Raw genomic sequence first — 10,943 nt, 5'->3', positions numbered from 1 at the left:
TGTGTGTGTGTGTGTGTGTGTGTGTGTGTGTGTGTAGTTCATTCATCACAGCCTGATCACGAGTCTCTCTCTCTCTCACACACACACACACACACACACACAGAGAGAGAGAGAGAGAGAGAGAGAGAGAGAGAGAGAGAGAGAGAGAGAGAGAGAGAGAGAGAGAGAGAGAGAGCAACTTCAGCTGGCCGTGCAATAAGCCGGAGAGCCTTACTGCACCCACACCTCACTATCACTTGTCATCCTCGTCCATGTAGCTATCCAGTCTATTCTTAAGCCAAGCTATCGTCGCTGCACTAACTATGTAATTGCTTCGTCTATTTCATTCCAGAGAGAGAGAGAGAGAGAGAGAGAGAGAGAGAGAGAGAGAGAGAGAGAGAGAGAGAGAGAGAGAGAGAGAGGCGGGCCACACCTGTCATGGAGGTGGGCGGAGCTTGAGAGCCAGCCGGCAAATCAGCGAGGAGTGCGGCGCGGGGCTAGAAAACCGTACCTACCTTCGTAAATATATAAAGGATGTATAAAGGAATTGTACTGTACTGTAGTCATGCCCTGCCTGTGATTCTCCCGTCTCTTCCCTGCTGCAGTATAATGTCTGAGGGCGGCAGCCGGGGCGACGTGGCAATGAGGGCGAACGAGAACGTCCACAGGCCGGGGATCACGCCGGAGGAGATGGCGGCCGGCTACGACGAGTGGTCCGAGAACTACGAGGAGATGGTGAGAGAGAGAGAGAGAGAGAGAGAGAGAGAGAGAGAGAGAGAGAGAGAGAGAGAGAGAGAGAGAGAGAGAGAGATGCCTTCAGTACCAAGTGCCTACGCAGAATCATGGAGTATCGCTGGAATGATATTCCGTTAAACCGGCGATTATTCCGTGAGGTCCGGGAGTAAAGTGATGCGGCCCCTGGGGTACGCACCTGTAATCACCCTCTTCCCCGTCTCCTTAGATGATCTGGAAAGGCGGGTACCGTGGCCCCGCCATCACGCTGGAGGAGACGCTGCGTTGGGTACCCCCGGAGCGGCGAGCCAAGGCCAGGGTGCTGGACGTGGCCGCCGGGACGGGCTGCGTGGGCAGCGAACTCCACCGGGAAGGCTTCAGGTGGGTGCCGCAGGGCCGCAGACAGGGGGATGTCCGGTCACCATACTTAAATATCCTCCAGTCCACTGCCTCCTGCCTGCCAGTGCCTCAGCCTCAACACGAGTCCAGCGCCAAGAGATGAAGATGATGTGTTGGAAATTACAGCAGCTTGTGTAGAGGCAGGGCCGCTGGGTGGGAACTGAGAGCGGGCAGGAGCGGCATTACTATAGTCCATCGACTCTAACTTAAAATGGAGCCCTGTGGCTTGGCCTGGGGAAACCCCCATTGTTTACAGATCTAGCGATGACCTGCGCATGGCGTTCTGTCTCACTGTTAGTCTGTACGTTATCTATTTATGGAATTTACATACATTCATAATACGACTGCGTAGTGTTATGAATGGCTTGGGATTAGAGGGAAAGACAACGACTCAGTAAACCTTCCATATCACTTGGCAACGTGGCTCATGCAACGTTGCCGCCTGACGGACCTTGGCAACAGGCGCCAGGCCGCACCATTCAGCGTTACGCCACAATGGACAAATGAAGTAGTTATCACACTCGCGCCCTGCGCAGCCATGCAGAGAGAGAGAGAGAGAGAGAGAGAGAGAGAGAGAGAGAGAGAGAGAGAGAGAGAGAATAGCCACCCTCTCTGAGGAGAGTAATGGAGTGATGTGGCACCAGCGCGGCCTCGTGGGGAATCCTTGTGTCGCGCCCAAGGGGTCAAGTTAAAATCGATAGACTATACTATGTTAGGAATTAGGCCAGTTAACCGGGGGACTAGACAAATTAACTATTTCCCTTATGGAACTAGTCTCGGGCCGAGAGTTCAAACCAACTATGAGTATCGTCTGAGCTCAAATAAGCCTTGGATGGTACTTAAATTCTTCGGTCATCGGCTCCCAAACCGAGACAGAATCAACTTATTCACTGGCTGGAGACTAACCATATTTACCATGAAAGGAATAACAATAGTGAATTGTTTCCTTTCACGAAATAATAACTAATTGTCCTTGCTGAATTATAATTAAAGAGCAAGGATAATTTAACCGATGGAAAAAGAGCGGAAAGCCACGCCATCTGGCGAGAGAAATCCAAATATCGCTTCAGACCCACGTGTTTGGTTTTCTCTCACTCCACCACTGGCCTTCACAACGTAAAGACCAAGGCACTGCAGCCCACCCATTAACTCGGACACAGTGTGCCTTCTATTACCTGACTGAGGGATACTACACCCGGCAACGAGACTTCAGTGACAACAATATCTTTTGAAACCCGCTTCTCAGCTAAGTGCCCCCAGCAGTTATTTGAGACAGATAGATTTTACTACACGGATCCGGTAGGATTATTATTTGTTCGGCTGTCTGGAGGTGCTTGTTGGATACCTTCACCACCTAATAGCTGGTAAGCACTTGTTTATTTGGGATTGTCTGACGGGTGTGTTATTCACTTTGCGAGTGACCTAACTGTTGGGTAGGGTAAATTTACTGATTCCCAACAACTTCTACTACTGCTATAACTTCTACTACTACTACTGCTATTACTACAGCCACTCCCACAGGCACATAGACGCTGTGGACCCGTCGGAGGGCATGATGAAGCAGCGGGAGACTGGCATCTATACCAATGACTTCCTGGAGTTTATCGGCAGCGGACACTCCACCGTACCCAAAGGTTATAGTAATTTGTTTTTTACATTAAAGGACACGGCTCAAGAGCAACAAGAGTACAAAAAAAAGCCCGCTACTCGCCGCTCCCATAAAAGATAAAAGTAAAGAGTAGCCAAAAGGGAGGTAAATTTCGAGTGGAGAGGTGTCTTGATACACTCTTCTTGAAATAAGTCAAGTCATGGGCAGGAGGAAATACAGACGAAGGAAGGTTGTTGCAGAGTTTACCTCTTGCATAAGGGTTTTGGATAGTATAGGGATGAGCATGAGTAGAAAGTTGTGTGCAGCGGGGCCGCGGGAGGGAAGGAGGAATGCAGTTAGCAAGTTCAGAAAACCAGTCATCATGAAGTTATCGATAGAAGGTAGAAAAAGAGGCAACATAGCGGCGGAATTTAAGAGGTAGAAGGTTGTCAGTAAGAGGAGGAGAGCTTATGAGAGGAAGAGCCTAAGACTCCACTCTGTCCAGGAGAGCTGTGTGAGTGGAATTATTGTTATTGTAGTTGTTACATATGTAAAGATTAATATACGTATTTTTCTTCTACATCTCTCTCTCTCTCTCTCTCTCTCTCTCTCTCTCTCTCTCTCTCTCAGACACATACGACCTGGTGGTCATTTCGGGCGGTATGGGCGAAGGTCACATCCCACTCAGTGGCCTCGACGACCTGGTGCGCGTCGCAAAGAACGGTGAGTGAGTGATTGAGTGAGTGAGTGAGTGAGTGTTTTTACAACACAGGAGACAGCTCAAGGGCACAAAGAAAGGAAACTAATAAACACACAAAAAAAAGCCCGCTACTTGCTGCTCCTATAAAAAAATAAAAAAATAAAAAGAGGTGGCCGAAAGAGGGGTCAATTTCGGGAGGAGAGGTGTCCTGATACTCTCCTCTCCCGATACTCTCCTCTTGAAAGAGTTCAAGTCGTAGGCAGGAGGAAATACAGATGAAGGAAGATTGTTCCAGAGTTTACCAGCGTGAGGGATGAAAGAGTGAAGATGCTGGTTAACTCTTGCATAAAGGGTTTGGACAGTATAGGGATGAGCATGAGTAGAAAGTCGTCTGCAACAGGGCCTCGGGAGAGGGGGAGGCATGCAGTTAGCAAGTTCAGAAGAGCAGTCAGCGTGAAAATAGCGATAGAAAATTGAATGAGAGGCAACATCGCGACGGAATTTAAGAAGTAGAAGACTATCAGTTGGAGGAGGAGAGCTGATGAGACGAAGAGCCTTAAAGTGCATGGATAGCAACAGTGCGGGGGAGAAGAACTGGAGGAGACGATACAGAACGCCCAACCTCGATGAACCTGATTTAGCGAGAGAGGAGATATGAAGTTTCCAGTTCGAGATTTTGAGTTATAAATAGACCGAGAGTATTTAGTGTTGAAGAAGGTGACAGCTAAATGTTGTCGAAGAATAGGGAATTGGTGTTTGGAAGATTGTGTCGAGTTGATAGGTGGAGGAATTGAGTTTTTAAGGCATTGTAGGACACAAGGTTCCTTGTACCCCAATCGGAAATGATAGCAAGGTCTGATATTTAGCGTTCTGCAGCCTCCAGTCTGGAGTCGTGTCCTTCCTGTTGGGATGGCCTTCTAATGAAAGAAGTTGCATCATGCGGAGTGAAGACGTCGGCGTATGAGTGGACAGGACAGTTTGTTATGGAAAGATCATTGATGAATAACAAGAAGAGAGTAGGTGATAGGACAGAGCCATGTGGAACACCTCTGTTGATAGGTTTAGGGGAAGATCAGTGACCGTCTACCACCGCAGAGATAGAACGGCCGGAAAGGAAACTAGAGATAAGGGAACAGAGAGAGGAATATAATCCAAAAGAGGGCAGTTTAGAAAGCAAAGAATTGTACCAGACTCTATGGAAGGCTTTCGATATGTCTAGCGCAACTGAAAAAGTTTCACCGAATCGGCTAAGAGAGGATGACCAAGAGTCAGTTAAGAGAGCAAGAAGATCGCCAGTGGACCGCCCCTTGCGGAACCCATACTGGCGATCAGATAGAAGGTTATAAGTGGAAAGGTGCTTTTGAATCTTCTGGTTAAGGATTAATTCAAAAGCTTTAGATAGACAGGGAAGTAAAACTACAGGGCTATAGTTTGAGGGATTGGAACGAGCATACTTCCAGTAGGAAGAAAAAGCAGATGTTGATAGGTAGAGACGAAAGAGTTTGACCAGGCAGGGTGTCAGCATGGAAGCATAGTTTTTAAGGACAATAGGAGGCACTCCATCAGGTACATAAACCTTCTGAGAGTTGAGGGCATAGAAGACATCATTATGTAGAATCTTAATAACAGGCATAAAGGAGTCAGAGGGGGTATGAGTAGGAGGAATATGCCCGGAATCGTCCAGGGTGGAGTTCTTACAGAAAGTTTGAGCAAAGACTTCAGCCTTAGAGATAGATGAGACGGCAGTGCTCCCGTAAGTGTTATGGAGAGGAGGGAAAGGGAAAGAAGTGAAAGTGGTGGAGATCTTATTGGCTAAGTGCCAGAAGTCACGGGAAGAATTAGAAAAAAAGCAAGTTGTTGACAGTTTCTATTGATGAAAGAGGTTTTGGTAATTCGGAGAATACATTTGGCACGATTCCGGGCTGAAATGTAAAGTTCATGGTTAGTAGGAGTGCGAAGGCTCTGGTGAGTGCGTGTGTGTGTGTGTGAGAGAGAGAGAGAGAGAGAGAGAGAGAGAGAGAGAGAGAGAGAGAGAGAGAGAGAGAGTGTGTGTGTGTGTGTGTGTGTGTGTGTGTGTGTGTGTGTGTGTTTTGCAAGGTCCGCTGAGTGGGTGAAGGCGCTGGAAGCTGGACCCTCAGTTTAGATACTCGTGCGAGGACCCGTAGGTTAGCATTGTTCCTGGGCGTGCCGATCTTCCGCCACGACTATTTCCCAAGGCCACTGAGAAGATTCACCGGGTTTTCATGGGTGGTTTTCCCGTTGGAGATCGTGACAGACGTGTAGAACCATCACTATAGGATCGCAAAACAGTTCATGGTAATCCCAGCAACTTTTACGAGAGGCTTTTCAAACAGGCGAACTTAGGCGCCGTTTAGGATGGGAAAGAGCCTACATAGAGACTTAAGATTTGCTTGGAGTAAACCTTGAGGTGGTCTTCCTAGGTGGGCTAGATGACGCGCCCCCTAGCGTATGCCCCAATGATTAACTGATTTCCTCCTCTCCGGCACTCCAGGAGGCTTCGTGATCATCGTGATGCGCCATGAGCACCTACAGACCGTGCCTTCCTACAAGGACAAGCTGGAGCCTTACATGGACCAGCTGGAGGCGGACGGGAAGTGGAAGAAGGTAGGGAGCACCGTTGCCAGATTATCGTACTCAGAGCATAGTATTTACCGTTTTTTGACACCTAACTATTGCCAAGAAACATCAGGAATTAACTATTTCAACGATAAATATAAATGAATCTAGTTATTGAGCCCCAGGAGACATATTTGAAGTCGAAAGTTGGTAAATATAAGAGGCTGAGTACAACTATCTGGCAACGTTGGTACAATAAAACATTTACTCTAATCAAGTTTTCTGTCTGGCGGGGCTGTTCACTGTATGGGCGCCTGTCACGACACACTGGTATTAGGAGATGGTCAGGAGCTGGCCAGGGGGAGAAGGTCACGTATTTGAAATGATGGTCATAATACCTTCAGGTGGAGCGGCGCACCGTCCCAAACTATTTCTGTGACAAGGAGGGTCTCGTCTTCGTCTTCCGCATCACTAAGCCTGAGTGAGGAGGAAGAGGAGGGAAGGGAAAGGAGAGAGATGAGGAGGAGGAGTTATAGTTGTGCTGTGCCAAGGCCGTCTCTGTGTAACAGCCTTGGCTTTCGTCGCGGCACCCGAGACTGAGGTGTGAATTATCGTGGTATCGTGGGAGGCGGTGGCTGAGTCGTCAGAGTAACGGCCTCGTGTTCAGGAGGACGCGAGTTCAATCCCCGCCCGGTGCCACCAAGCTGGGATTTTTCAGCCGCCGCCGAGTGGCTTAAAACTACCCACATGCTGTCCAGAAGACCACCTATCAACCCGGACTCTAGATTCTAGGATCAAAGATGAGCTCTGGGAGGGCAGCATGAGCCAATGCAAGATGGCGCCACTATAAACACTCGCCTGCGCCAGAACGGGCTGGGCCGACCATCAGGACCCACCGGAAAGAAGCCTTGGACCGACCATCAGGATCCACCGGGAAGAAGCCTACCGGCGCAATAGGCCACAAAGTTATAAAAAAAAAAAAAAAAAAAATCATGACGTCTACGATGTTATATGATAGTCTACGCATAGGGCACATTTGTCAGTATTAATCATATTATTGAAATTGTCGCAAAAATCTGCTTTAGGTTATAAGGCTGAGGCTGCAGAATCCTTAACCTCAGACCTTGTTATCATCTCCGATTGGGATAAAAGGAACCTTCTGTCTTTCAATACCTCAAAACCCTAATTTATCCACCTATCATCTCGACACAATCTTCCAAACACCTATCCCCTATTCTTCAACTACACTCAGACGTCACCTTATAATTCTTCAAAACTAAATATCCTCGGTCTGTCCTTAACTCGAAATCTTAACTGGAAACTTCTTATCTCTTCTCTCACTAAATCAGCTTCCTCGAGGTTGGGCGTTCTGTATCGTCTCCTCCAGTTCTTCTCCCCCGCACCGCTGGTATCCATATACAGGGGCCTTGTCCGCCCTCGTATAGGGTATGCATCGCACGTGTGAGGGGCTCCACCCACACAGCTCTTCTCTAGCTTTCGGCCACTCCTCTGTTGTAAAAAAAAAATAAGATCGCTGATTATGTAACTGTATGTGTGTGTGCATGTGTAATAGCAAGTTGCCAGAGCACGATAACGAAGACCTCAGACTCATATGCTGCGACTATAGTATACGTTTAGGAATGCTTGGTCTGGGTCTTGGGGTCTTGATGATGTACAGACATGTATAAATATATAATAAACGGGTGCCTACTTCCCCTCAGAATCATGTTAATCTTTGTTTGTTTCTCAGGTTAATTTAAGTGATTTCTCTTCCTAATTTTAAATGTGTCTGCTGTTCCTAATTTTAAAAGCGTCTGCTGTAGCCCTACGTGGCGTAATGCAGAGGAAGTTAACGTATTTAATCTGAAAGTAAAGTTAAATGATCTGAAAGTAAAGTTAAGTAACAGAGCAGTGAAGTATATGTGGCAGTGAGCATGTGGAAGGATGAGATGGAACGAGAGAACAAAGATTAACGAAAAGAATAAAACCTCTCGCTCCCATCCCTCCCTCCTCCATACTTCCTTCCTCGAACAGAGTCGTCCGCCACTGGAACAGCCTCCCCGCAGAAGTAGTCAGTGCGGAAACGATCAACCCCTTTTCCACTGACAGTCACTTTACTGCGCCGGGAGTGAACTGAACGTATCCGAGAGTAGCAGAAGTGCTTTATTCCTTTCCACAGGTCACTTAATGTTCTTAGTTCTTTTCTTCTCTTCTTCTATTATTATATATCATCATCATCATCATAATTTCGTTTAACGTCCGTTTTCACTCTTCCTGAGCGGTAGGACGCTTTATGGGTCTCCTCTATTCTGCTCTGTCTTCTGCCTGATGCTCATCCAATCCCATCACTGCCAGGTCTTCCTGTATACACCTTCTCCACGTTTTCCTAGGTCTACCAACTGGTCTCCTTCCTTTTACTTTCAATCTCTCCAAAATTCCCAGCACTGTATCCTCCCCTGCTCTTCACATGTCCAAACTTTAGGAGTCTCCCTTCTGAGCACTGTTTCCAGTTTCTCTACTCCACATCTGTTAGCCACATCTAGCTGCACTGGACACCCTGTCTTGCCAATCTCTCCACAACTCCCAGCACTGTATCCTCCCCTGCTCCCTTCACATGTCCAAACCATCGGAGTATTTCCCTTTTGATCACTGTTTCCAGGTCCTCTACTCCACATCTGTTAGTTACATCTGAACTGGGTACCCTGTCTTGCCAATCTCTCCAAACTTCCCAGCACTGTATCCTCCCCTGCTCTCTTCACATGTCCAAATCATCGGAGTCTTTCCCTTCTGAGGTGGTGGTGGAGTGGTTAGCGTGCCGGCCCCGCCTTCGCAGCGTTGATGATGATGAGGGTTCGAATCCGCCGCTAACCACCTGGGATTTTTCATACACCGCCGAGGGGCCTAAGACTACCCACATGCTGTCCTGAAGACTATCCACCAACCCGGACTCTAGAAGAAGCTATGCAAGTGAAATCAAGAGTGATCTCCGGGGGGCAGCGTGAGCCAATAATAATTGCCCCACAATAAACATTAGTCTGCGTCATAACGGGCTCGGGCCCACCATCAGGCCCCTAATAAAAAAAAGCCTACCGGCGCTTTAGGTCACATGTAAAAAAGGAAAAAAAAACTGTTTCCAGGTCCTCTTCTCCACATCTGTAAGCTACATCTGCACCGGACACCCTATCTTACCATTCTCTCCACAACTCCCAGCAGTGTGTCCTCCCCTGCTCTCTTTACATGTCCAAACCATCGGAGTCTGTCCCTTCTGAGCACTGTTTCCATGCAGGTCCTCTACTCCACATCTGTTAGCTACATCTGCACTGGATCGACACCCTTCTATTATGTGATATGGAACAAAGAATAAAGAAGATAATTAATTGCTCTCCCGCCCCTCCTCCCTCCTCCTTCCTTCATTCCTCGAAATGAGTCATCCGCAACTGTAACAGCCTTCCTGCAAGAGTGGTTAGCGCATACTGTGTGATTTTCAGTTAATACAAGACACATGTGTGCAATATTCATGCAGTGGATCGATTGATTGATTGATTATATGGCGCCGCATTCAATGAGTTAAAAACTAAAAAAAGAGTTAGAAGAGTGGCCAAAAAAGAAGTCAATTTCGGAAGGAGAGGCATCCCGATACTCTCCTCCTGAAAGAGCTCAACTCGTTAGCAGGAGGAAATACAGATGAAGAAAGATTGTTGCAGAGTTTGCCAGTGATTTGGACAGTATAGGGATAAGCTTGATTAAAAACTCGTGTGCAGCGGGGCCGCGGGAGGGGGAGAGCTATGCAGTTAGCAAGTTCAAAAGAGCATATAACACTTTTTAAAAGCTGCTGGGGCACCTGAAGTATGGTGATAGCTCATCTTCTCTTTGGCAGACGTATAGGATGGATGTATTGCTCCTCGGCCTCTACTGACGTACCACAAATCATGATGTCCCATAACAGCCAAGGTCAAACACAAAAACGACACTGTGTTCGTTTAGACAAGGCAGACATGTGTCCTATCTTTAAGCAAGTGGATGATCTCCCGGAAAACCAACTTCTGTGGCATAAATATAAACTGCTTGAATCATCAAAAAAAAAGAGTCCTTCAGTTCACATGATATCTAAGTGTTGCAGAATAGATAGTTCACATTTACAGGCAGGAAAACATCCCCATAATCAGTCAGAAATGCATTGTTGACAAATTAGTAGCCTATCACAACAAATACAGGAACTCGCTGAAACCTTTTAAAGACCGTAAAAAAAATAAATGCCCAACTTATGATAACAAAGTTAAAGAGTTCATCAGAGATGCTGCTAGATTATTTGAAGCAACAGCTTGCAGGTGCCCTGAATTCCAGTACTGTGCCTGTCCTCGACAGAAAAAAAGTCCCCAAAATAGAACAAGAATTTGTAGAGGACCAAATAAATGAACGTAAAATGTTCATTGGAGGAGTGGACAAACGAACAACGGAAGCCATTAGGAAAAGAGAAGAAAGAAGAAATCAACAAGACCATCAGCCAGTTACAAGCATCAGGATGTCTTGTTCAAAGTGATACCTCGTCCTCAAATTTGACTGGCTCGGAAGATGAATACACCCCTTCCAAGTACCAGCTCCATCATAGAAAACCAAAAGAAGGTGGAGCTGTGGGCAGTGGACCGAGCAGCCGGGTGGCCCTTCTGCAGAGGTGAGGGTGACCCCTCTGCGGTTATAGTCGACTGCTGGGCTGCTCGCTCGTGCACCGCTACGGGCTGCTCCCTGGGCGCCTGCCCGGAGGGCCCGTGCCTCCGTCGCTGCTCGCCGGCTGTTACCCGTGGCTGTGGCGGCGGCGGAGGTGTCCCTAGACCCGCAACGAGCTTGCATTGCTCGCCCACCCCTTACAGGGCCGCCATTCGGCCAAGGCCCTGTCCCCCTTTTATGGGGGTTAATCTTAAAGGAAGGAAGGAAGGAGCTGTGGGACAACAATGTAGAAATGAAAAAAGA

General features: G+C 47.6%; 1 protein-coding gene across 1 annotated transcript; it reads left to right on the top strand.

Annotated features, from left to right (window-relative positions):
* Positions 1-819: 819 nt before the first annotated feature.
* Positions 820-6,714, top strand: LOC127002627 (demethylmenaquinone methyltransferase-like). The gene is made up of 5 exons (XM_050868694.1): positions 820-1,092; positions 2,632-2,744; positions 3,329-3,421; positions 5,911-6,023; positions 6,380-6,714. The coding sequence occupies exons 1-5, from the start codon at positions 941-943 to the stop codon at positions 6,458-6,460; spliced, it is 552 nt and encodes a 183-aa protein (XP_050724651.1). The 5' UTR covers positions 820-940; the 3' UTR covers positions 6,461-6,714.
* Positions 6,715-10,943: the final 4,229 nt, after the last annotated feature.

Source organism: Eriocheir sinensis, chromosome 23 (genome assembly GCF_024679095.1).
Source record: "Eriocheir sinensis breed Jianghai 21 chromosome 23, ASM2467909v1, whole genome shotgun sequence".
Classification (NCBI taxonomy): domain Eukaryota; kingdom Metazoa; phylum Arthropoda; class Malacostraca; order Decapoda; family Varunidae; genus Eriocheir; species Eriocheir sinensis.
Note: the sequence above shows the minus strand (reverse complement) of the source record. Positions and strands in the feature narration are given on the sequence as shown.